The 24,527-nt window shown below is 38.7% G+C and overlaps 1 protein-coding gene across 1 annotated transcript in view; it reads left to right on the plus strand.

The window, feature by feature from the left end:
* Window positions 1-24,172, plus strand: part of vwa11 (von Willebrand factor A domain containing 11) — a 36,702-nt gene extending 12,530 nt beyond the window's left edge. Inside the window, exons 5-18 of the mRNA XM_079812383.1 lie at window positions 1,649-1,742; window positions 2,962-3,090; window positions 3,571-3,757; window positions 4,192-4,361; window positions 4,933-5,045; window positions 5,240-5,356; window positions 5,451-5,624; window positions 5,761-5,893; window positions 16,777-16,926; window positions 17,058-17,150; window positions 17,240-17,508; window positions 21,860-21,993; window positions 22,095-22,254; window positions 23,001-24,172. Of these exons, the coding sequence (XP_079668509.1) occupies window positions 1,649-1,742; window positions 2,962-3,090; window positions 3,571-3,757; window positions 4,192-4,361; window positions 4,933-5,045; window positions 5,240-5,356; window positions 5,451-5,624; window positions 5,761-5,893; window positions 16,777-16,926; window positions 17,058-17,150; window positions 17,240-17,508; window positions 21,860-21,993; window positions 22,095-22,254; window positions 23,001-23,378 (2,301 nt within the window). The 3' untranslated portion in view covers window positions 23,379-24,172. The remainder of the gene's footprint in view (window positions 1-1,648; window positions 1,743-2,961; window positions 3,091-3,570; window positions 3,758-4,191; window positions 4,362-4,932; window positions 5,046-5,239; window positions 5,357-5,450; window positions 5,625-5,760; window positions 5,894-16,776; window positions 16,927-17,057; window positions 17,151-17,239; window positions 17,509-21,859; window positions 21,994-22,094; window positions 22,255-23,000) is intronic.
* Window positions 24,173-24,527: the final 355 nt, after the last annotated feature.

The raw sequence follows: 24,527 nt of genomic DNA on the forward strand, positions 1-24,527 counted from the left end.
CGCAACGTTTTGCTACGGTTTCCGGTTGAACGTCATGTTTCCTGGAAACGGTGTGTAACGGTGTGCAACGGGTTTGAGATGCGTTTTTTCTCGTTTGGTGGGTGTGTCAAATATGTCAGTCCAATCAGCAGCAACATGTATATAAACCACGCGGTATTAAAGAGACAGCTCACACAATGGGTCCAAGTAATGTTTACAAATGTGTCCGCTGCAGCTCGGTATACACAACAATTGAAGATATTAGAAGACATGATTTTCGTAAGAGTTTTATGTATATATATATATATATACATACATAAGGCAATTATTTATATACCAAATTTCATATATGGTAATTGCTTGACATAAAGTGAGAAATACAAGCTATTAAAAAAGTAAGAACTAGAAATAAAATGATTTAAATTAGAATTGATTACGAGGAGATAAAAAAGTTAAATAAATGTGATTGTGGTGTTGTCATTTATTCTGAATGGCAAGGGAAGTGATTGCATGTATTTTGCAGTATTAGGCTAAACACGTATTTATATCGATTTCATCAGGCTCCGAAAATTCCTCGAAAAGAACACAAAGAATGGCCTTCTCGGCTGCCATAGTTACAACTCTTGTGTCAACAGAACAGGGTGTTCAACGCTGCACCGTTTCCGTTTAAAAAACGTTTTGCAACGTTTTGTAGGGGCTGAACGCAGCCCTGGTGAATAAGTGTAGCATTTTGATTGGTTGTGTTTGGAAAAGGAAAGCAAGTCCCTTCCTGTAGAGAATTGTGTGTAGCGCTTTGAAAAAAGTGTTTAATGCGATTGAAAACTGAGTCAAAGGCTGATAAATAGCTTATGGTTTTGGAGATTTGGTGTGTAGTTTTGTGCTTTGAGTGAGGGGTTTCAAAAATCGTGTGACATGAACAGATTTTGTGCTTAAGCAGTTGGAAAAAAAATTTAACATATTTATATGATTATTATAAGAAATGCTTTTGTTTATGGTTGTCTCATGCTTCTAAAATGTCCCTAAAAGATATAGTTTTCTAGCAAATAAAAAACCCCATAATCTTTCATTATAAATAATATGTTAAATATCCAGTTAATAATGTTTGACAACATTTACTTGAAAAATACAGTAAGGACCTATGTACACGCACGCACACCCGCACACACGCACACACACACACACCTTAATTAACAAGAAAATTGTTTCTTTATTATAATGTATTATAAGAAATGCTTTTGTCTCTGGTTGTGTCACATGTTTCTCTAAAATATGTCTTTAAGAAAAAACAAAAAAACATAAGCTTTGATTATTAATATTGTGTAAAATATTCAGTCAATAATATTTACTTTACTTCTATTTTATATACACACACACTCAAAGTTATTTCATAAACGACCATAAATGAAATGATTTCTTTTATTTTTATTTTTTTAACTGTTTCTTTATTATAATGTATTATAAGAAAATGCTTTCTTTATTATATTATAAATATATAAGTTTTTATAGGAAATGTTTTTGTTTACGGCTGTGACAAGTTTCTCTAAAAGATGTATTTTCAAACAAAATTATATATATATTTTTTTATAAAATACATATGCTTAAATATAATGTAAGCTTTAAAATTATTAATATTTTGTATTAATTGTAATTAATTGTTTTTTTCTTTAAGGATTTCTACAGCCACAGTAACTGGGTTGAATTAGGCAACAAAAGTCCATATGCCAATCTCATCAGACCGGATCTCAACATTGAGAACATTGCAGGTAGATAAAGCCAGTGGCTGTGATTTATGAGAGAGACTCATATGGAAAATAAATGTGATTACACCATTCTTTTAGTGTTGACATGTCCAATGTTCATACGTAATAGCTCTTAAAAATCAATTTTTAAAATGAAAACTAGATAAGTATACAGATGACTTGGTGCATAACTGATAACAGGTTTCACTGGAGAGAACTAATATTTTTATGAGATTAATCTACACTTAAAAAAAAACGATTCTAGCTATTTGCTCAGTTTATTAAAATAAAATAAGCTGAAACAACACAAATCTTTAGTTTTTTACTTTATTGCCATTTGCACGCAATTTTATGTTAAATGAAATGAAATGTGTAAAATGTTAAGTTAACCTAAACCATTTGTGTTGGGACTACATGAATCATTTCTGTTGTGCTGACTGAACTGGGCTGCGTTTCCAGATAACGATGGATCTTCGCACTTAAGAGCGTTTTCTACGAGCGATATTACAAACGTTCAAAAAGAGGAAACAAATGTTTTTTTAGAGGAGGTGGAGCTAAACAAACATAATATTCAGCAGGTTTAATGGCAGTCATACAAATAATAATAAAAAAAATCTGGGAGGATATTGCTATAAGACTAACTGCAAGCAGGAGCATTAAAAGATCAGGGAATGAGGTCAGGAAGAAGTGGCAGGACTTTGCAAGCCTCAAGGGTACCACAGAGATCAACTATTAACAAAACAGGTGCAGGGACAAATGACTCCCCCCTTCTTACACCGGAAGAAGAAAAGCCACTGTCAATACTTGGCCTTAGATGGGATTTGTGGTGGAGCAGTAGGGATGCCTGAACCTGAACCAGGTCCATCATGCTCACAGGAGCAATAAGGTTCACCTCCAATTGTAAGACAACTGCCATCTCCCCATGCTTGAGCCTAGTTCCCAGCATGCTTTGCATAGGGATAGATAAGGTAAATGTTTAAATTGAGTGCTGTTTAATGTGGTTTTTTTAGTAAAGGGAAAGACCTGTTAAAGTTTGGTGTTCAGTTATTACAACCAATCGGTTCAAACTAATTCGATTTTGTTGGAAAAATTTAATTCAATTCAAAAGTTTTCCTTAATTTAATTATGTTCGTTCAACAGGTCTTTTTTGAGTGTATGTTGACTGTTCCTAAACAGCAAATGAAGTTTGTGAATAGATGTGTGTTGTATATACAGCTGTAGATATGTATTTGTTCATGCGCAGATGTTGCAATGCCAACATGCAGTGACTGTGCCAGTGGTACCTGTCCAAACCAGCTGCTGCCCGCCATTCTGAATGGGAAGTTTCTCACTTCAGGATACATGGGCTTGTTCTCCCCTGACAAACCTCAAGGTGAGGAGACATTGGTTTATACCAGAAGACATGCATGGGCATACAAAATGTATTAGTAACTATTTCCACTGATTTTTTAAGCTAACTGATTAACTCAAAATAAATGTTGGTGTTTTATCAGCTTCCTGAGTGGTTTTAAGTTGTTACATGTAAACAACTGAAAAATGTTGTAACTAGCATGTCAATCTCTGCGTCACCAAGCTACGCCTTTGTTTTGAATAGGCGACCTCTAGCACCGAAAAACTATATAGCGTGCCTTTAAGAAACAATAATTTAAGTTCATACAACAAGATTACAACAAATCATTTCAAACTGATTAGATTTTGTTGGAAAAATGTAATTCAATTTAGTGGAAATGTTTTCTTTATTTTAATTAAGTTCGTTCAACAGGTTTTTTAAAGACTTATTTTAAAAAAGGGAGAAAACATTACAAAAGTGTATTTTTTGTGTGATTATTTGTCTTTTATGCGTGTGTGCAAGGTAAATGTAGCCATGGTGGGGAGACTGATCTCAGCAGTAACCAGAATCCTCGAGGTGGGATCAGTAAAGATGAGCGACATTCCTATAATGCTGATCTACACAACCATGCTGTGAACATGGCATCTGAAGCCACCCTGCAGCTGCTGGAGGACATCCGTGGTGCTATAGGAAACAAAGACTACCTTCGGTATGGGGATTCCTTGTATATATTATTAAACAAACATTCTTAAAAAAATAAGAGATATTATTACTTGCAAAGTTGGGATCAAAATGTCATGTTCTCTCAACAACCCTTTTACACTACTGTTCAAAAGTTTGGTGTCAGTAATTTTTGTTTTCAAAGAAATTAATGCTTTTACTCAGCAAGGACACATTAAATTGACATTTACAGTTAGAATGATGATTTCTGGAGGATCATGGGACACTGAAAACTTACATTATTGCTGTTTTTACTGTATTTTTTCATCATTAGCATACGTTTGGATAAGACAAACCCCAACTTTTGAACAGTAGTGTATGTAGCATTCCTAATCTGTGTGTCTAAATGATGCATATTAACTATAAATGTAATGTATAATATCCATTAACCAGAATAATTGTCCCTCATTTTTCCTCCATCAGGCTGATGGGTATTGCACGATCTGCAGTGCTGGCTTTTGTGATTGACACCACAGGCAGTATGGCAGATGACATTGCAGAAGCCAAGAGAGTCACCTTCAACATCATTGACAGTAAAAAAGGAACTCAAGATGAACCATCTGAATATATTCTGGTGCAGTTTAATGATCCACGTGAGTGCAAAAAGGGTGTTCCATTAAGCATTGGAATATGTAGCACACAGAAATATTTAGTCAAATAAACCTTTTTAATTACACTGAACTGTTTTTATTTATACTTTTCATTATTGAATGCAATTTAAAATAGGTTTATTTATTAGCAATAATTGTTCATCATCTTGTTTTTTCCCCCCACTGAGTAAGGGTCCAGTTAAATTATCACTACTAACTAACTATTAACTATGACTTTTGCCTCAATAAACTCCTAATTACTGCTTATTAATAGTTAAGGTAGTTGTTAAGTTTCGGTATTGGGTAGGATTAAGGAATGTAGAATAGGGTCATGCATTATTATGTGCTTTATAAGTACTAATAAACAGCCAATATCATAGTAATAAGCATGATAATAAGCAACTAGTTAATAATGAGCGTTGGACCCTAAAAGTGTTAGCCTACCGGAACCTTTTGAAACAGCCTTTGTGTTTATAATGTGCCTATATGGTGCCTTAAAATGTTGCCTCTGTAGGCAACTCGCTATGAATTTAGAAAAGAGCAACGGTGTACTTTTTTTTTTTAACTTTTTCAGTTTTTGGACCACTAATAAGAACCACAGACCCAGATTTAATGAAGTCCGAGATCTCCAAGCTCCAAGCTGCGGATGGAGGAGACCACCCAGAAATGTGCCTGTCAGGACTTCAGGTACTGTGTTGTGTGGCCCTTCAGCCAATCAGCTCAATCGTCATATCTGATTAGCAACCACAAGAGCCTCTAGTTAGAACTAATAAATATTAGAATATTGAATATTATAAAGAATATGTGAACCTTCATCCACAACTAAATTGACTGACCATTGTACATTGTTCTTCTCCTTTCTAACCTTCTGTCTCTCACAGTTGGCTCTGACAGGCGCTCCCTCCTCCTCAAATATATTTGTGTTCACCGACGCTCCACCTAAGGATTTATACCTGGAGAAAACCATCACCGCCCTCATCCGCAGCACCAAGTCTACGGTAAACTGTCCAGTGCTGTTTCACTTTCAGTCTTTGCCATCAACATTTTCACCAGCTCTCAATTAGTTTTCCATCTCTCGCTCTCTCTTTTCAGGTGTCTTTCTTCATGACGCCATCAAAGAGGAGGAGAAGGGCATTGAAGGCATCGTCACAGTTTAAGGTGTATTATAACATGGCCTTGGCCTCTGGGGGTCAAGCCATTGAGGTCTCCAAGTCCAGCCTCTCTCAAGCCACTGACATCATTGCTGATACCTCTACTTCAGCCCTGGTATGATCAGCGTCTTATAGTCTTTTTGAAATTGTAAACATCTCACTAACAAAACAGTTATACCAGCTTACTGACATAAATGAGTAAAGCATTTTTTTTTTCTTTCAAATGTTTGCATTCTTTCTTCTTCTGTCAGGTGACAATTCTTCAGGGCTCCAGGGATCCTGGACGTCTGGAGAATTTCTCCTTCCTACTGGATAAATCTGTGTCCAACACTACCATCTACATCACAGGAAGTAGCCTCACATTCAACCTACGCAGTCCGACAGGTAAATTTAGAAGTGCTTTTAGTAGAATGCAAACCTATGAAAGCTTGTTTTTGCCACAGTAAATTTGAGAAATCAACTTTCCTTTGAGCCTTTGGTATATAAAAGTTAATCGTGATAGAAGAATATCCTATAAGTTTCAGAGCTGAAGACGTCCTTGTTAGTCATAGAAAAGCTTTTATAGACACCAGGCCCAGAAAACGAGAAATCTCACAACATGTCGACCACTGAAAACCACTGTAATAGGATGTAGAAGCACCGCCTCAAGCCCGCCCACCGACTCGTGGAGCTAAACGATGCCGGTTTCAGCTCACGTGCGTAAGACATTGCGTTTGTTCGCTTCATTTCACAGCGGAATCGATTGTAAACAAGATAGAGGTCGAGACTGGATTTGCAGACAAATTGAGATTAAAACACAATGCTGTGCCTTCTATATTTAATCCGACAGGAATGGTGCAATACACTTATGTGAGTAAAACATTTTTTTTTATAGTATTGCATTGTTACAGATCGTTTGATATCTATTGATTACATACCTTAGCACGCTGTCACAGGCTGGAGATGGTGTTATTGGTTAATTCGTGATCAGACTGTAACGCTAGCTCGCAAAGGCCAAAGTCCCGTGGCTATGTGTTTTTCTGACAAAAAACGGGCTGTAGTGAAATAACATTCCTTTCTTGCGCCCGCGCGTGTGTGTACGGTTTGCGGTTATATTCACTGATGATCGGGCGAGCCAAGTAATATAGAAATAACATTCCAATCAAAATTGCGGGTGGATGAGAGATGATTCATTGTGTTTGTTTGATAAAGATATTTTTCGAGCCCTGTGAGCGTTTCCCATGCGCTTTCAAAACAATTCCTCACGTGTACTGACAGGGGAGCTGAAGCTCATTAAATATGCAAATCTTATCCAATCCTAGCCGTGGGCGTTTACTTCCAAGTCTTCAGTGCAGCACGGCCATCAAAAAGAACGTTTTTCAGAGAGCCTCAAAACCATGGCAGAAAATAGCCTATTAGTTATTCATTATGATGTTTTTGAATGTAAAAACCACGCAAACGTCATAAGTTGACCTCAGACAACAGTATACATTTTTTTTAAAAAGCCAGTTCATGACACCTTTAAAAGATAATTATGACTTTTTATCTTACAGTTGCGAGTTTACATTTCGATAAACTTGCAATTGCGAGTTTTTAAGTCAGAATTGCCAGATATAAAAAAGTCAGACTGAGAGACACACTTTCGTGAAAAAAAGTCACATTTGCGAGGTATAAAGTTAAAATTGCTAGATATACAGTATGTAACGTTGTCCACTGGAGGCAAGTTGATGTGATGAACCCAAGTGCAGTTTATTTACAGAGTGAACAAATAGAATCCAATGATGACTTGACTTGAGACAGACTTGACTTGAGACAGACACTCACCAACCGTGGATTACAGATAACAATACTCGAAAAGGACCATGGCAAACATGAGGGTATAAATACACAAAGACTAATGACTAGACAACACACTCCAGTGAACAATCAAGACAAAAAACCAATGACAGACCTGAACTGAGAACACATGACTAAATAAACCAATGAGAACATAACCAAGCGGCAACCTCCCGCAGTTTCGCTTGAAGCCAATACGGAAGTGACATAAACTGCAATTCATCGACCGGCCACTAGGGCCACAGGCTCCAGAAAGGAGCAGAATCTCATTGAGCCCCATGTTAAAATGCCCAACTTTACAGCAGAAAAAAAAAACATGTTTACAGCCTGGTACAAATTATGGTTTTGGTCTATACGGCTAATTTTGCCCTTCATGACAACTCTGAGGGGGGTGAATTTTTTTTTATAACTCATTCGTTTACATTATATAAAGCATTAAAGTTCTGCATAATTAAGGGCGTGGCCACTTCGAGTGATAGGTGGATAGCCATTTATCTGCAATGGCCATCTCGTCCATACTTTGCGCTTCAAAACTACTCATCAGAATCCTATGGGTGACGTCACGGACACTACGTCCATATTTTTTTTACAATCTATGAACATAACACATGAGGACAAGGGAATCACATGACAATGATCACATGCTAAACAGGAACACATGACAATGAACATGAAACAAAACCAAAACACTAGACATTACAATATAAAGTCACAATTGCGAGAGATAAAGACAAAATTGCGAGATGTAAACAAAATATTGTTTGTAACCAAACCATTTTCACAATGCAAAAAATAACCGAAATGTAATAAAAATGGCCATTAAGTAATTTTAGCTCGTTTTTTTTATACATGGTAAAAAAGTTAAAAACAAAAAAGGGATGTTAGAACGAGAATGTCATCATTGAAATTTTAATGGAGAAATTAGACAATGTAAAAAACAGTGTAATTCAAATAAAATGAAAAGTAAAAATACAGAAAATAATTGTTTAAACTGAATTAACAAATACAAATGTAACTTATTGAATTTACATTTATATGCCCCATTAGCTGTTAAATTAAGACAAGTTGTCAAACATTTTTCATTTCAGCTATCCCGACAAATTTGTTTTATCTTCATACCATCTGTTACGTCTCATGTTGGCATAGAGGTAGAACTGACGCACATAATATCCGTGTCAACACTCTTTTATTTTAGACTCTGGGGAGTAACTGAGGAGGAATAAACCAAGGACACACGGGGTAGCGGTAACTATAAGTGGTTCGCTTTATTTATACAGACAGATAACTTTATACCATGGAAAACATAATCCAACCCATATTTACAACTATATACAAACAGAAAGAAATAAAAAGAAAACAAGATATAGTGAATTAAACCAGACCACAGAGAGAAGGAAAACGAGCGGTGCTAAATAAACAAAACAACAAAACCAAAGCCCGTTACTAACAAATCCCCGCCCTCTACACTAACTGAAAACAAAACAGCAACAAAAGAAATCTTCAGCGTTCAACACGCCATAACTAAACTTCACTAACTAAAACAAAAACATACAAAGAGTTGCACCCGCTCCTTACCTAATGTGTTTAACAGAGAACTCTACGTGTATGTAAAGTGTAAGTCACGTGACATACTTCCCTTTTCTCTACTCTCCGGGCCGGCAAAGTATCGAGCAGGTACGACGTTCTCTGAAAGAAACACAACGAGCAAAGCGAACCACCACTAAGACAGCGACACAAATGGCACAGCCAACAAACACACTTCAAGCTCTGCCCCCCCTCTTCCGTTCCACCAGATGTCCTTTATTGTGAAGCTCAGTTGATGATTGGTCAATTTCCAGGTCCATCACAACGATTGATCTCGAGAAGCAACCAATCACAGCACCTACAACTGAGCGACAGGGAAGAAGGGGAAAACAAAGACAACAAAACATAGCAAAGGGGAGAAACACAGCAACCAATAACAAAAGGGGGAGGGAAAACAACCAAATCATGTAACACCCCCACCCTTATAATCAAACATTATAGAAATTATAATGTTTGTACACAATTTCCACTCACAGGAGTTATACCCTCGAAAGGGCATCCGCGACCACATTATCCACTCCCTTCTTATGCCGAATCTCGATATTATAATCTTGTACCACTAGAGCCCATCGCATTAACCTTTGGTTTTGGTTGTACATGCGACCCAGGAATGTGAGAGGATTGTGATCGGTATACACCACCACAGGATACGAAGTTGACCCGACATAAACTTCAAAATGTTGCAATGACAACAATAAAGCCAACGCCTCCTTTTCAATGGTAGAGTAGTTAGACTGATGTCTGTTAAACTTCCTAGAAAAAAAACAAATTGGGTGGTCGATACCCTCCTCGTCTTCCTGCAGCAGCACAGCCCCTGCTCCAACTGCGCTCGCGTCAACCTCTAACTTAAACGGCACAGAAAAATTAGGAGCGGACAGCACCGGAGAGCTACACAGCAAATGCTTGATGACTTCAAAAGCACTCTGGCCCTCAGCTGACCAAATGAACTCCTTTGCAGGGCTAAGCAAGTCGGTCAAGGGTTTCGCAACAGAAGAGAAATTCTTGCAGAAACTTCTGTAATACCCTGCCATGCCTAAGAACCTCCTCAACTCGCGACGGGTAGTGGGGGCAGGGAATTCTTTGATGGCATCAACCTTTGCCTCCACCGGGCGAACTTGTCCTTTGCCTACCTGCTTACCCAAATAAGTCACTGTGGCTTTACAGAACTCGCATTTAGCCAAATTCAATGTTAATGACGCATCGGCAAGTCGTTGAAACACCGTCGTCAGTACTGACACATGCTCAGGCCAGGTAGAAGTATAGACCACTAAATCGTCTAAATATGCACTACAGTTAGGTACGTTTGCCATCACTTTATTTACTAATCTTTGAAAAGTAGCAGGTGCATTTCTGAGGCCAAAGGCCATAACGTTATATTGCAGGAATGAGTCTGGGGTTACAAAAGCAGAGATGTCTGATGCCCGGGGTGTAAGTGGCACCTGCCAGTAACCCTTGAGCATGTCCAACTTGCTCACAAATTTAGCAGCACCAACATTGTCGATGCAGTCCTCCATCCTTGGCAGAGGGAAGCAATCTGGCACTGTTACAGAATTAACCCGACGATAATCGGTACAAAATCGGACAGTTCCATCCGCTTTTGGAACTAAAATGCATGGAGAGCTCCATGGACTAACACTGGGTTTTGCAAGACCCTCCTGCAACAAATACTCAACCTCTCTCCTCATTGCAACCCGCTTTGCAGAGTTTGCCCGATAAGGGTGCTGCTTGATAGGAGCAGCTTTGTGAACATCAATGTCATGGCAAAGTAAGTCAGTTTGCTTGGGTACATCTCCAAAGATCTGAGGACAACACTGAATCAGGTTAGCGATGTCTGCACGCTGATCCTCTGGCAAATGACACAACAACGTTGAAGGGTCAGCTAAAATCTCAGAATTAGACAGTGGTGTAAAAGGCAACGGGTCAACACGTAATCTCACCTCATCAGCATCAAGCTCAGCATCCTCAAGGGATGATGGTACTAACTCACAATTCACAGCAACAGATGAAACCACGGGCCCTGTGTTTTCCCCTGAACAATGAGATGCTTCTTCCCTGGAATGATAAGCTTTGAGCATATTAATATGACACACACGTTTTTGTCTCTTACGGTCAGGTGTATTAATGATGTAATCAGTGTCACTTCTCTTTCCCACCACCTCATAAGGACCAGCGAAACGTGCAGACAATGCAGAACCTAGAATTGGTAATAAAACAAGTACCTTGTCACCCACTGAGAACGATCGTGACACTGCTGCTTTATCAAAGTGTTGTTTCATGCTAAACTGAGCTTTAGAAAGGGCTTCTTTAGCACAAGCACAAGCTTCCTGTACCCGTTCACGGAAACGAGCCACATAATCAAGAATATTCCTTGTAGGACTTACACTGTCATCCAGACCAAGCATTTGTTCCTTAAGAACTTTCAGTGGCCCACGGACACTATGTCCAAAGACTAACTCAGTTGGGCTAAAGCGCAACGATTCCTGAGTGGTTTCACGAACTGCAAAGAGAACAAACGGCACACCCTCGTCCCACTCGTTCCCCGTATCTGAACAATACTTCTTCAACATAGATTTAAGTGTCTGGTGAAATCTCTCGAGCACCCCTTGACTTTCAGGATGGTATGGACTGGATGTACGGTGACGGATACCTAACGAGCACAAAGTTTGTGAAAACAGCTTGGACATAAAATTTGTGCCCTGGTCTGTTTGTACGATCTTAGGTAAACCAAAAGTAGAAAAAAACTTAACCAATGCCTTAATGATTGCTTTAGAAGTAATTGTTCGCAATGGCACTGCTTCCGGGTATCGCGTTGCTACACACATCATCGTAAGCAAGAACTGATGACCGGTCTTAGTTTTGGGCAATGGTCCGACACAATCCACCACCACATGCTCAAAAGGTTCTCCGAGCACCGGAATTGGAACTAATGGCGCAGGAGGAATAACTTGATTTGGTTTCCCCATGACTTGACATGTAGGACACGTACGGCAATAAGTCGCAACATCCCTTTTCAACCTGGGCCAAAAAAAATGACGCAACACCCGATTGTAAGTCTTGGTCACCCCTAAATGTCCTGACATAATATGGTCATGGGCGAGTGAGAGCACCTGTACACGATACTCTGAAGGCACGACTACCTGACAAACAGTGGAACACTCTGCATCCTCGACCACCCTAGGCTGCCACTTCCGCAGTAGTAAACCATCTTCCATAAAATATGATGCATCTCCTGGGGACTCAGACACAGCATCAAAACACTTTGTCAAAGTTTCATCATCACGTTGGGCTTTACTTAACTTTTCACGACCTACAGGTAGCAGAGATGTCAGTGTACCACTAACCTTTTCATTTACGGTTTCACGATGCACGTGTTCCACTGCAACATCACCATCTGTGCACATGAACGTGTCATCCAACGTAAACTCGGTCCCCATCTTCTTTATCTGGGCCCGAGTTAACACACAAGCGGGAAAAACATCAGGATACTGAAGAGTTAACTCCTCAGTACCAGAAGTAACCACCGGTTTATCCAGTACTTCTAATACTGGCAGCACTCTACCTCCGGCCAAATCATTGCCCAGAATGAACTCAACACCAGGCACTGGCAACCTAGGTCGCACACCCACATCCACGAAACCTGCAACCAACTCAGTCTGTAAATACACACGATGCAGCGGCACTTTCAATACCTCCATACTAATACCTTGCACAAGGATACTAGAACCCACACTGGACTGCTCCGAAAATGGCAACACATCACCACAAATGAACGAGCGCGCAGCTCCAGTGTCTCGCAACACCCGTACATCCACTTGATCATCTCCTTGGGCACTGAAAGACACAAAACCTTCTAACATAAACGGTTGGTAAACAGAGTCAACGGGAGCTGAAATGGTTTTTACCAAACCGACAGGCTGTGCACTGGGAGTTTGCTGTTTCTTTTTCAGCATTATACAATCGGCAATTACATGGCCTATTTTGTGACAGTAGAAACACTCACGTTTCTCTTTAGGTACTTCCACCCTTGTTTTAGGTGTAACATTACCAGTTTGCGGCTGAAAACCTACGGAAATGTTTCTATCACAACGCGCGGTATTAAACACATTTTTATGGGTTAATGCAAACTCGTCTGCAAGTACCGCAGCCGCAGACATTTCCGTAACCTTCCGTTCATTCAGATACAAAACAATGCGTTCAGGCAAGCACCTTTTAAAATCCTCGAGAAGCAGCAGCTGGCGTAAGGACGAGAGATCAACAACATTACTTGAAGCACACCACTTATCAAACAATGCTCCCTTCTCACGTGCGAAATCAACAAAAGTCTGGTTGCTAATTTTCCTATGATTACGAAACCTTTGTCTGTAAGCTTCCGGCACTAATTCATAAGCGTGCAAGATAGCTGCTTTCACAGTCTCATATTTTAGACTATCTTCCATAGACAAAGTAGAAAATACTTCCATAGCCTTACCCACAAGCCTACACTGCAACAGCAACGTCCACACTTCCTTTGGCCATTTTAACGACCCCGCAATTCTCTCAAATGCACCAAAATAACTATCCACTTCCATCTCTCTAAATAGCGGCACCAATGAAATATGTTTACTCACATCAAAAGCAGTGGTAGACAAGCCATGCTCCGTCGAATTTCGGCCAGGTGACTCAGAAGCAGACCGGCCAGTGGACCTAGAAGACAGCTTCCCCTCCTCTAACTCCAACCGCCGTAGTTGTACCTCTTTCTCAGCCTGAATCTCAAGCCGCCGGATTTCAAGCCGCAGATCATATTCAGCGCGTCGGGCGTGTGCTTTGTCTTCCGCCTCCATACGGAGTCGGGCCAGTCGAATCTTTACTTGCGCGTTCTCTCTAGAACCCGGCGTAGGCGGGGAAAATGGCTCAAATGGAGGTAAACCTGTTTTAGCCTCCGCCTCAACAAGCCTAACCTCCTCAGCATCAGCCTCCGCGCGTTCACGAGTCGTCATACCCTCACTGATATGATCTGCGTCTCTAACCGACTCAGGCAAACTCAAAACATTTAATTCTGAAAGACCGTCCAACACGACAGTTTTAATCGTTCTCTTCAATGATTGCCGACTAACTGAGATTTGGAAGTGTTCAGCTATTGCTAACAGATCATCCTTGCGACATTTCTCAAGAAGATCCAATGTCGGATTCTCAATAAACCCACGTACATTCAGTGACATAACGAAGCTTACAAACAAAAACCTAAGTACACGACTTCACGTTACACAAAGCTCAATGCAGCGTACGATACTTACTAGCCAATTGATTCACTCCAACACACGTCCCCAGAGCAAAACAACAAGTTGTTAACTACCAGAAATTCCCGGATACTGAGATGTTATCCCGGACGAGCCCCCAATTTATGTTACGTCTCATGTTGGCATAGAGGTAGAACTGACGCACATAATATCCGTGTCAACACTCTTTTATTTTAGACTCTGGGGAGTAACTGAGGAGGAATAAACCAAGGACACACGGGGTAGCGGTAACTATAAGTGGTTCGCTTTATTTATACAGACAGATAACTTTATACCATGGAAAACATAATCCAACCCATATTTACAACTATATACAAACAGAAAGAAATAAAAAGAAAACAAGATATAGTGAATTAAACCAGACCACAGAGAGAAGGAAAACGAGCGGTGCTAAATAAACAAAACAACAAAACCAAAGCCCGTTACTAACAAATCCCCGCCCTCTACACTAACTGAAAACAAAACAGCAACAAAAGAAATCTTCAGCGTTCAACACGCCATAACTAAACTTCACTAACTAAAACAAAAACATACAAAGAGTTGCACCCGCTCCTTACCTAATGTGTTTAACAGAGAACTCTACGTGTATGTAAAGTGTAAGTCACGTGACATACTTCCCTTTTCTCTACTCTCCGGGCCGGCAAAGTATCGAGCAGGTACGACGTTCTCTGAAAGAAACACAACGAGCAAAGCGAACCACCACTAAGGGCCCTATTTTAACGATCTGAAACGCAAGTGTCAAAACGCGAAGCGCAAGTAACTTTGTGGGCGGGTCTCGGCGCTGTTGCTATTTTCCCGGCGGGATAAATGGCTCTTGCGCCCGGCGCAAATCTAAAATGGGTTGGTCTGAAGTAGCTTCATTATTCATAGGTGTGGTTTGGGCGTAACGTGAATAAACCAATCCGAGCGTCATCCAACATTCCCTTTAAAAGCAGGTGCGCAAGTTCCATTATGGATTGCTATTATTATGGCGTATTTACCAGGCGCACGCCAGGAGCGGTTCACAGCCGAGGAGACTGATGTTCTTTTAAGAGCAGTGAAAGACAGAGAAGTGAAGTTGTAATGTTGTACATTATGGTAAAGGTGATTTCACAGTCTTTTTTTTTTCAGTCTTTCAGTTTTTCAGTCGATTTTTGTTCCTGGTTCTTGACGGACAAACCAATTTGTCAGATGTCCTTATATACATATATGTCTTGCCACTATTGGGCAAACAGGTCTTATCCATAATTATTACAATTAGCCTGAATCATTTGTAAGCTAGATTTATGCCTATTTTTTCACATCTTCGTGGCACACCACAATGATTTCCGTCATATGACGGATGAAGATGAAGATATCTCATGTGTTAATATTTTTTTAGTGTAACAATTTATGATTTGCAAAAATAACTTGCATCTGTGTAGATTACATGAGCAAAGTGTATGCGCGTTGTGCACGCTATACATTATGGTCAAGCATGCGCCCTTGAAATAGCATAATGAACAACGCGCAACGCGCCACTGACTTTAGACTAGTTTTTTTCTGGTCAGTGGCGCAATTGTTTAATGAAACAGCAAAATAGCACCAGGGATTGTTTGCGCCGGAACACGCCTCCTTTTTTGCGCTGAACCGCCCAGGGAGCGCAAGTGCATTCACTAGTTTAGCGACGTGCTTCTGTGGAGGGAAAAGCGCGCTTTGCGCGGGTGCAAAATAGGAATGACACATGCGTCGGTGTACAAAGTCAATTGCGCTGGGTGCAAGATAGGGCCCTAAGACAGCGACACAAATGGCACAGCCAACAAACACACTTCAAGCTCCGCCCCCCCTCTTCCGTTCCACCAGATGTCCTTTATTGTGAAGCTCAGTTGATGATTGGTCAATTTCCAGGTCCATCACAACGATTGATCTCGAGAAGCAACCAATCACAGCACCTACAACTGAGCGACAGGGAAGAAGGGGAAAACAAAGACAACAAAACATAGCAAAGGGGAGAAACACAGCAACCAATAACAAAAGGGGGAGGGAAAACAACCAAATCATGTAACACCATCTTAGTCCAGGATAAATTGTAGTGTTGTGCACGTTTTCCCAGGCATAGCAACTCTGAACATAAATTCTGTAACAGAAGATGAAATTAAAATCTGGTTTAGTCTAATGAATGAGTGGTGGTAGCAACAGTCGCACAGAAATGGGAAATGCATCCTGTTTAACCAGAAATGGGGATAAAACCGATCCCCTGATGATCCCTGGATGAAAAATGAATGACCACAAGGGGTAAAATTAGACACTGCATGGTATATCATAAAACTTTTGCAGTCTGCCAGCATTAAACATGAAATACCACTAGGTCAAAATGACACTGAGATATTGAAATAATTAGCACATTAACTTTGGCGGCCATACAAATGACATAAACTTCATTTAAAAATTTAAAATTAAACAATGTTTGAGTGAAATGTTACAAGTTATTGAACAGAAAATAGAAATAAACACTAAATAAAAATGTAAAACTAGAATAAGTTGCATTTGGTTGATTCTTGATTTGTTTTTATGCACAGCTTCAATATAAGATATTGTCTAAACTATTATCTAATGGAATGCCTTTTCTTCCAGGTGTGTCCCAATCAAATACTGTTGCCAACGGACCTCTGGGAACAATTCAGAAAGTAGGAAACCTGCAACGAATCCAATTAAACGCAACTGAGATGGGCCTGTGGCACATTGACATGACGACAATTCAGCCATACACCGTAAAAGTGATTGGTGAGCCATCATGTACATATTTAATAAACTAATGCAATACAAAAGACTAAAGTCATTGCCAACCTGTCTTTAGGCCTTTGTAATGTAGACCGTAATGATATTGATTCAAATTTAAAACGTGCATTTTTCAGGTCAGAGTGCGATTACATTCATCTATGACTTTGTGGAGGAATTCAAAGGACCTCATCCTGGATATGCTGTCATTGATGGGCGGCCGTCAGCAGGTTTGACCTGCTGTTGTGTTTAACTATGAATCGATTCTTCTAAAATGATTTGAATGGAGGTGTTAAAAGATATTTTGCTCTTTATACAGGCTTACCTGCTAAGCTGCTACTAACACTGACTGGAGAGAAAGGTCCAGAGGTTCTGGAGGTGCACGAGGTCGCTCTTGTGGAGGTGTCTGGGGTCAGAGTGTCTAATGGAACCATAGAGAACATGGGTGGTGGAGATTTCCTGGTTACTGTGAAAGAAGTGCCCGAAGGAGAGTTTGTGGTTTTGCTGAAAGGAAAAGACAGGACCTTCTCCAGCCTGTTCCAGAGGCAGACCACCACACAGATATCTCAGTCCAAAGTCACTGTCAAGGTACAAACTGCATTCTTTTTTGGCACATGACACTTATTTTTAAACTTATTTGATCCATTATGACATTCACTCTGTTCCAAAATGTAGCTGTACCTAAAGGTAGATACAGTATTTTCAAATATGCTGCCTCCTAAGATAATTCTTTTCATTCAGATTTGAAGGAATTATTGCATAAATTATTCACAGAGAATTGTATGACATTCCCAGAATGCAGAAAGTTCAGTGAAAAAAAAAAATCCAGGGAAAACACCGGGTTGCATTCACTAAGAATTGTGTGGATTTTTCATATTTATACGCACATGAGAACTTCTCATTAAAAATGTTAGCCTAATCCACAACATCTACATATACACACGTGAATTTGTTTTTAAAATGTATTCTAATTGGAGTATTCTAAATGAGCGACTCAAGGTTAGTCATTTGCATAAAACACGCCAAAATCATCTCAATATAAGAGCTTTATTCACAACCTTTCAATTACAATTTTTCATCACTCTCAGCAAACATATCACGCCCGCTAAAGACGCACTCTTGATGATGAAATATATTGTAAGATTAAATATCTATATAAAATTACCCAGAGTATGTAGTTTCAGTTGTTTGTAAAATGACATTTTAGTATTGATGAATCATGATTTGTTTGGGAAAACATTTGTATGCAGTTTTCATGCACATATTTGTGCATATACACAGTTTGTAACGGTAGGGTGAACCAGGAACAGGCTGAAGATCAGGGGCCTAATACTATGAAGCCGGTTTAGCTGGCTAGCCAGATACAGTGGGGAGAACAAGTATTTGATACACTGCCGATTTTGCAGGTTTGCCCACTTACAAAGCATGCAGAAGTCTGTCATTTTTATCATATGTACTCTTCAACTGTACATATGATAAAATGACGGAATCTAAAACAAAAATCCAGAAAATCAGACCAAATCCAAATCCCCAGACCGAGGGGGATTGACCGTCATCTTGAACTTCTTCCATTTTCTAATAATTGAGCCAACAGTTGTTGCCTTCTCACCAAGCTGCTTGCCTATTGTCCTGTAGCCTATCCCAGCCTTGTGCAGGTCTACAATTTTATCCCTGATGTCCTTACACAGCTCTCTGGTCTTGGCCATTGTGGAGAGGTTGGAGTCTGTTTGATTGAGTGTGTGGACAGGTGTCTTTTATACAGGTAATGAGTTCAAACAGGCAGGGCCGGATTAACCATTAGGGCAACTGGTCACTTGCCCAGGGGCACAGGACATCTAAGGGGCCCAGGGCACTGTCAAATATTATGTTAGATCCCGTTATAAACGCAATCCTCACTTTCCTAATTATATGCAGATTTTTGCAACCCGTTCGATCAAAATATTATGTTAAATCACGTCAAAAACAGTGTCTGTAGCTTCTTGCGCTGCTGCGCAACGAGCAAGGACGAGCTGTCAAATCACGTGACTTGAAGCTCTGAAATCAGTGTTGCCAGATTGGGCGGTTGTGAATTTGATTGTGCGGTTAAAAACATCAACCGCATTAATGAATGACACATTTTGTCTGTGGTGTGTGCAGTAATGTGTGCATAATGCCTGCTAATTACATTGTTTATTTCGATTATATTGGGCACTTTTTGCACTTAAATTAGTTTATTCTTACTGTTGACATTTGAAAATGATGCATGTGTTTTTCCATGGGTTAAAATCATCGGTTAATTTCGTGATTTTGACAGTTTTCACTTGGACATTTTAGTCATGCATGACTGTTTTTGAATGCCCTGTTTTGATCCATTTTCCTGGGAAATTATTATTTTTTTTTTTTTTTGGACATCATTATTTTGTTTTAAGGATATAAAATGGTGCTAATCAGCCTTGACTGACATGGCAATAAAATTATATCACATTATTTTGGCAGTTCAAATTTTGGCCGTTTTTTTCTTGAATTGGGTGGGTTTTTGTGAGCTTTTGTGCTTGAAATCGTCGACCCAATCAGTCAACACTGTTTGAAATTTAAAGAATAACATTTTAGAATTTAAAGGCTTAAAGAAAATGTAAAAGAGAAAAGGAATTGAAATTAGTCGACATTATGAAACATATTCCAAAAATAGCCACAATTTCACATTGTAGCATTTTAGAAATAAAAAATATCTGGTTTTAACTTAAGGCTTCCCTAGCTGTCTGCTTTATTTCACTGTTGCAGTCAAAATATAATTGATTGGCTATATTGAAACGTTTAATAATTACTCTGTAGCAGCCACCAAGTTCTGTGAAAGATTCATTGTAAAAAGTTATGTTAAACATTAGTGCATCATTAGTGTTCTGTCTCTTAAATGCACTTTATGCTGAGGCTATTACATACATCGCCACTGAGCATTGCAGAAGCCTGATTTGTTAGTATAGAAGTATAGGCTATATGCTCTTGGTGATAGCGACTTTGCGATTGTTGCTTTGGGGCCGGGACAGGGGGGGGGGGGGACTTGAGTCTTGTTGCCCAGGGCACAGGAAATTGTTAATCCGGCCCTGCAGTTAATACAGGTAATGAGTGGAGAACAGGAGGGCTTCTTAAAGAAAAACTAACAGGTCTGTGAGAGCAGGAATTCTTACTGGTTGGTGGGTGATCAAATACTTAAGTCATGCAATAAAATGCAAATTAATTATTTAAAAATCATACAATGTGATTTTATGGATTTTTGTTTTAGATTCCGTCTGTCACGTTTGAAGTAAAAATTTCAGACCTCTACATGCTGTTTGTTTAAGCTTATTTTGTGCCAATTCAGGGTTTTAGGTACCATTAAAGTGGTTTGGCTTTTAGCAGTGTTCATCTCCATTACTCTCCATGGCTAACCTTCTCCAGGGCAGGTTATGTTCTGGATAAGACAGCTCAAACTGAAATTGGACCAATCAGCTGTGAGCAAAGTGACACACCTCTGATGCAATAAAGTCACTCCCCCTGTTTCTACTCCAAATTAAAGGTCACTACATAGCAAATGGTTTTTGAAGACTAAGCGTCTCTGGCTTTTAACAATGCTTATTTATAATAATTTTGAATGATTTAGATATCATTTATGTAATTATTATACCCTTAATCAATTACACATGTATAATTTTAGTTAATCAATAATTAATAGGCACCTAATTAAAATTGATATAAATAGCCGCCTACATAAAGGTCATACAAATAAGCTTTAAAATCAGTAAATAAAGCTATAAAAATTACTACATATGAGCTTAAATGTTCAATTCTCTCTATATATCATCTAAACTAACTTCATAACTTTGACTTGCATTGACATAGTACGATTTTCTTTAAGTTGTCCTCTTTTATAGATGGCTCTTTTCTTCTTGCTGTGTAAATTTGCTTAAATTATTAATATTTTTCAATCATGTAATATTCTGCAGAAGAGAGAAATTAATCTTGCTGCTTCTCTCGTGAGAAGTGAATCTCAGTTTCACTGATTATATTATAGTATTATGATTATTATGCTCAATTTTTGTGTGCGCCCGGTATTTTTATGCTCATTTAAAGTCACCATAAAATCAAAATGGACGATTCTCATTTTTCGATGTAATATTGCAGTATTTATTATATATGATTTAACCATGCACATCATTAGGGCCTGAACACCGATGGTGTGAGGACCCTATTTGAATTGTCTATTATTATTCTTCTCCGAAATGAATCTCATTTTTGAAGACCTCTACATGCCAAAATGTAGTTAAGTGTGGCAAATACAAATGACTGACGTAGTCCTCCTATTTTTATATACTTAAATATTGCCCATGTGCTTTGTTTTGCTAAAGCCACCGGCTGGCGGTGGCACAGGTGCAAGGGTCCTTTAATTTCTGCTTGTAGCTTTAATTATTATTTTTAATTCATGTGCCCTCATAATATTTAATCAAAATAACATTTCTTCTTTTCTCTGATGACGTGTTTACTGGCTTGAGAGATAACAGCAATAGCAAACCAATTCCCAATGGACAAAATCAAGTCCCACCATTGTTTTTCATTCGAGAAGCCGTTTCACTTGGATATACGTCACAAAAGGGAAGAAAAGACAATCGCAACTTGTGTTTCATGCTGACTTTAAGTACTGTGTTGTTAGCTCACTAACATGCTAACAAAAAATCTATTGAAATCTGTGGTTGTACGGTCACTTCTAAGCTTCCAAGTTAGGTTCCTACAGGACTATTTGTAGATTAGAAAACATTTACTTTTACATTCCTGATTTATAGTTCTTCCTGTCAGATGAGGTCAGATAAAACTTTATGGGTTCTATAGGTTCCTTTAGAAGGCTGTAGGCAGCTTAGTTGTTTGAACAAATCTATTTGTTATTTTCTGGAATTCGATGTCTTCTTTTTTGTTTTACCTCTCCATATAGGCAATAGCAGACAGCCCCATGCTGCCAGGACAAGTATTTCAACTAAATTTTACTGTTACAACCAACGGATCAAGCGGTACCTACACAATTCGTGCAAGGAATGACAAAGACATCCCTATGACACATCCACCAACGTAATTTCTCCACTTTCTTCTCAAATCACGTACAAGCTTTTATAGCTTTTCTTATCAAGAACAAAACTCTGTGTCACATGTCTGTTTCTTTCTCATCACAGGCTCAATCTGGGGAGTGGCGGCAGTGCTCAAGGGACAGTGTCTCTCACCCCTCCTGTTAATATGGTCTCAGGCACAGATGTTACGCTAACCATCGAGGCAGAAGCTCCTGGAGGAAGTGATTCTAATTATGCTGTCCTTCGCCTTTCTGTTCTCTCCAAGGTAACCTCAGACAAGACTATATTTTTATGTGAAATCCACGAGCCACATGAGTCATTTCAGTCATGGGTTCTCTACTGATTTTGCAGTAGTGGCGACCCAACACTGAATGAAACATTTGTGTGTACAAAAGAAAACGAAAATGTTCTTAATTTCAAACAATTATATTTATTAGACCCACCAAAATGTTAACTTGACATAAGGAAAATGGATAATTTGGATCTTTAAATGTCTAAATTTCAATGGCAGCAAATAATTATCCACACTAAACAAATGATTTAATATAGCCTACCATTCAAAAGTGTGAGATCAGTATAATAAAAAAAAAGAAATTATTTTATTCAGCAAGGAAGCATTAAATTGACCAAAAGTGACAAATGTTTTTTTTTTACATTGTTACAAAAGATTTCTATTTCAAATAAATAAACAATGTTCTTTACTTAACTTTTTTTATCCAAGAATCCACAAAAATATTAAGCAGCACAGCTGTTTTCAACATAATAAATGTACCTTGAGCACCAAATCAGCATATTAGTATGATTTCTAGAGAATCATGTGACACTGAAAACTGGAGTAATCATGCTAAAAAATCAGCGTTGCCATCGCATTAATAAATTATTGCTATAATAATTCATAATTTTACTGTTTTTAATCAAATACATGTAAATATATAAATATGCTAATATGTATATGCCACGTTATTCTTTAGTAAGCTGTTGTTTTAACTCATCCTTTACTGTTCCGTCCAGGTGACTGACTTGACACCTCCAAAATGTGAAATTTTCGATGTACGGGGTACATGCTACTCCTCCTCTTGCAGCTCATCAAACTGGGAACTGTCTGTCAACATCACAGACAGTAATGGCACAGGCATAAATAGCATTTCCATCCAGGAAGGCAGTGGAAATTTTACCCAGAAGGAAGTGGAAGACACTGTGATGGGTCTATATGAGGCCTCATGTTGTTCAACTTCCGTGACTTTGTCCGCAGTTGACAAGGTCGGGAACGTGGGCAGGTGCAGTTACACAATGAAGTCTAGCGCAGGCTCTCGCCTCATCAGCATGTCCCTCCCTCTGTGGGCATCTCTGCTTTTATATGGTTTTCTACGTGAAGCCTTCCCTCTGTAATGATATGGAGTTCATCCAACCGAATACATCCTATCATTCTCTTCACTTTCTCATCCCATCCTTCTATACAAATATTTTTATAAAGCTTTCTCATAGCTGTGAGATTGTCTAAAGCAAAGCATTTCATCCCAAACATTTCATTATTGGTAATTCCAACCACGTTACTAATAAAGAACCATGCTGCTTATTTAGAACCTACAAACCTCAAAGATAAAGTTTTATGTGACCTCATCTGACAGGAAGAACTATCAGGAATGTAAAAGTAAATGTTTTCTAATCTACAATAGTACCTTTTCTGTCCAAATATAGGGGGAAAATGTCTATTTTAGAATGTTTTGTGTAACCATGTTACCAATATATGAATATTAATATAATTTTACAAATATCTGCAATTACTTCTACACACACATTAAAAGAGATAGTATGGCTCAGTAACCATAAACGTAACCTTTAAGACAATGACATTTATAGGCTACTATTTGAAGCATTATGCACCATAAACATGGGGTCGTCATAGCTAACTTGTATTGTTTTGTGTTTGCATTGAATGATGGGGTAGCTACATGTTGCGACATGAACATGAAACCTAGAAGATTTCAAGCAGCTATTCATATGTTAAAATGCATACCAGAGCTGTTGACAACTTTACATAAAGCGGAACTCGCATATGTCTTTGGGTCTTTTTTAAGCAGACTACTCTGTTCAACATGTGTTTGTATAATTGCCTAAAATGAAACATATATATTCAACGTTTTCACAGCGTATTTTAAAGTGTTGCTGATTGTTGTACATTTCATCTTGGTTTGTGTCTCACTCGGTTATTTTAACTTATTTCAATCTTTCTTGAGGAGAGGTTTGTAAACGGCGATTTAGACAGTCATCATGACATAACATTACACCGCCACCCAGTGGTTGATATTATTTGCTTAACTTTTTCTTTTTGATTAACTTTTTCTTGTATGCATCACTGCATTCATATGAATCAAATGTGATTCAAATACTCGGATATATCATGTTTATTAGATTACCAATTTTTAGGACACAAATTTGTTTTGCAAACAGTAGGCTAATATTCAACCCTTATTCAATTACAAAATTCAAATCAACTCCATGTTTCAATTTGTGTGTGTGTATGTATATATATATATA

Source organism: Gobio gobio (assembly GCF_949357685.1).
Source record: "Gobio gobio genome assembly, chromosome: 3".
Lineage (NCBI taxonomy): Eukaryota > Metazoa > Chordata > Actinopteri > Cypriniformes > Gobionidae > Gobio > Gobio gobio.